The sequence below is a fragment of the Branchiostoma floridae genome, chromosome 15 (assembly GCF_000003815.2).
Source record: "Branchiostoma floridae strain S238N-H82 chromosome 15, Bfl_VNyyK, whole genome shotgun sequence".
NCBI lineage: Eukaryota > Metazoa > Chordata > Leptocardii > Amphioxiformes > Branchiostomatidae > Branchiostoma > Branchiostoma floridae.
In genome coordinates this window covers 21,431,349-21,432,884 of record NC_049993.1, presented here as the reverse complement: position 1 = coordinate 21,432,884, position 1,536 = coordinate 21,431,349, and the positions used below count along the sequence as shown (strand labels likewise).

Here is a 1,536-nt window from a genome sequence, read left to right as displayed (position 1 = left end):
TGCAGCCCTAACCAAGTTTCAGTTTCCTGCAGCCCCAAACATAACTGTAACGGAGTTAGATAAGACCTATAACGGGTTGAGTAGGGTATATGGGGTCTACAAATGTTTTCGCAGCGCTCGGTGTACATTGTTTCTGTGATAACGAGTGTATAAATGATTTTCCCCCTCGGCAGCGCTCAGTGTATGATGTTTGCTGGTCGCCTGCCTCCTCCACTGTGTTCGGCTGTGTGAACGAAGGAGCCGTGGAGATCTGGGATCTCTCCGTCAGCACGTAAGGCTTCTGTTCTCTCCGTCAGCTTGTAAGGCTTCTGCTCTCTCCGTCAGCACGTAAGGCTTCTGTTCTCTCCGTCAGCACGTAAGGCTTCTATTCTCTCCGTCAGCACGTAAGGCTTCTGTTTTCTCCGTCAGCACGTAAGGCTTCTATTCTCTCCGTCAGCACGTAAGGCTTCTGTTTTCTCCGTCAGTACGTAAGGCTTCTGTTCTCTCCGTCAGCACGTAAGGCTTCTGTTCTCTCCGTCAGTACGTAAGGCTTCTGTTCTCTCCGTCAGCACGTAAGGCTTCTGTTCTCTCCGTCAGCACGTAAGGCTTCTGGTCTGTCAGCACGTAAGGCTTCTGTTCTCTCCGTCAGCACGTAAGGCTTCTGTTCCGTCAGCACGTAAGGCTTCTGTTCTCTCTGTTCTCTCCGTCAGCACGTAAGGCTTCTGTTCCGTCAGCACGTAAGGCTTCTGTTCCGTCAGCACGTAAGGCTTCTGTTCTCTCCGTCAGCACGTAAGGCTTCTGTTCTCTCTGTTCTCTCCGTCAGCACGTAAGGCTTCTGTTCTCTCCGTCAGCACGTAAGGCTTCTGTTCTCTCCGTCAGCACGTAAGGCTTCTGTTCTCTCCGTCAGCACGTAAGGCTTCTGTTCTCTCCGTCAGCACGTAAGGCTTCTGTTGTCTCCGTCATTACGTAAGGCTTCTGTTTTCTCCGTCAGCACGTAAGGCTTCTGTTCTCTCCGTCAGCACGTAAGGCTTCTGTTCTCTCCGTCAGCACGTAAGGCTTCTGTTCTCTCCGTCAGCACGTAAGGCTTCTGTTTTCTCCGTCAGCACGTAAGGCTTCTGTTGTCTCCGTCATTACGTAAGGCTTCTGTTTTCTCCGTCAGCACGTAAGGCTTCTGTTCTCTCCGTCAGCACGTAAGGCTTCTGTTCTCTCCGTCAGCACGTAAGGCTTCTGTTCTCTCTGTTCTCTCTGTCAGCACGTAAGGCTTCTGTTCTCTCTGCTCTCTCCGTCAGCACGTAAGGCTTCTGTTCTCTCCGTCAGCACGTAAGGCTTCTGTTCTCTCCGTCAGCACGTAAGGCTTCTGTTCTCTCTGTTCTCTCTGTCAGCACGTAAGGCTTCTGTTCTCTCTGTCAGCACGTAAGGCTTCTGTTCTCTCCGTCAGCACGTAAGGCTTCTGTTCTCTCTGTCAGCACATAAGGCTTCTGTTCTCTCTGTTCTCTCTGTCAGCACGTAAGGCTTCTGGTTCTCTCTGTCAGCACGTAAGGCTTCTGTTCTCTCCGT

General features: G+C 51.4%; 1 protein-coding gene across 1 annotated transcript in view; it reads left to right on the top strand.

Moving 5' to 3' along the window:
* The window catches only part of LOC118431676 (WD repeat-containing protein 78-like), a gene marked incomplete at its 5' end in the record, with an annotated part of 25,289 nt that extends 24,974 nt beyond the window's left edge, over positions 1-315 (top strand). The window contains one exon of the mRNA XM_035842921.1: positions 174-315. Coding sequence (XP_035698814.1) covers positions 174-275 — 102 coding nt within the window. The remainder of the gene's footprint in view (positions 1-173) is intronic.
* Between the last annotated feature and the right edge of the window lie 1,221 nt (positions 316-1,536).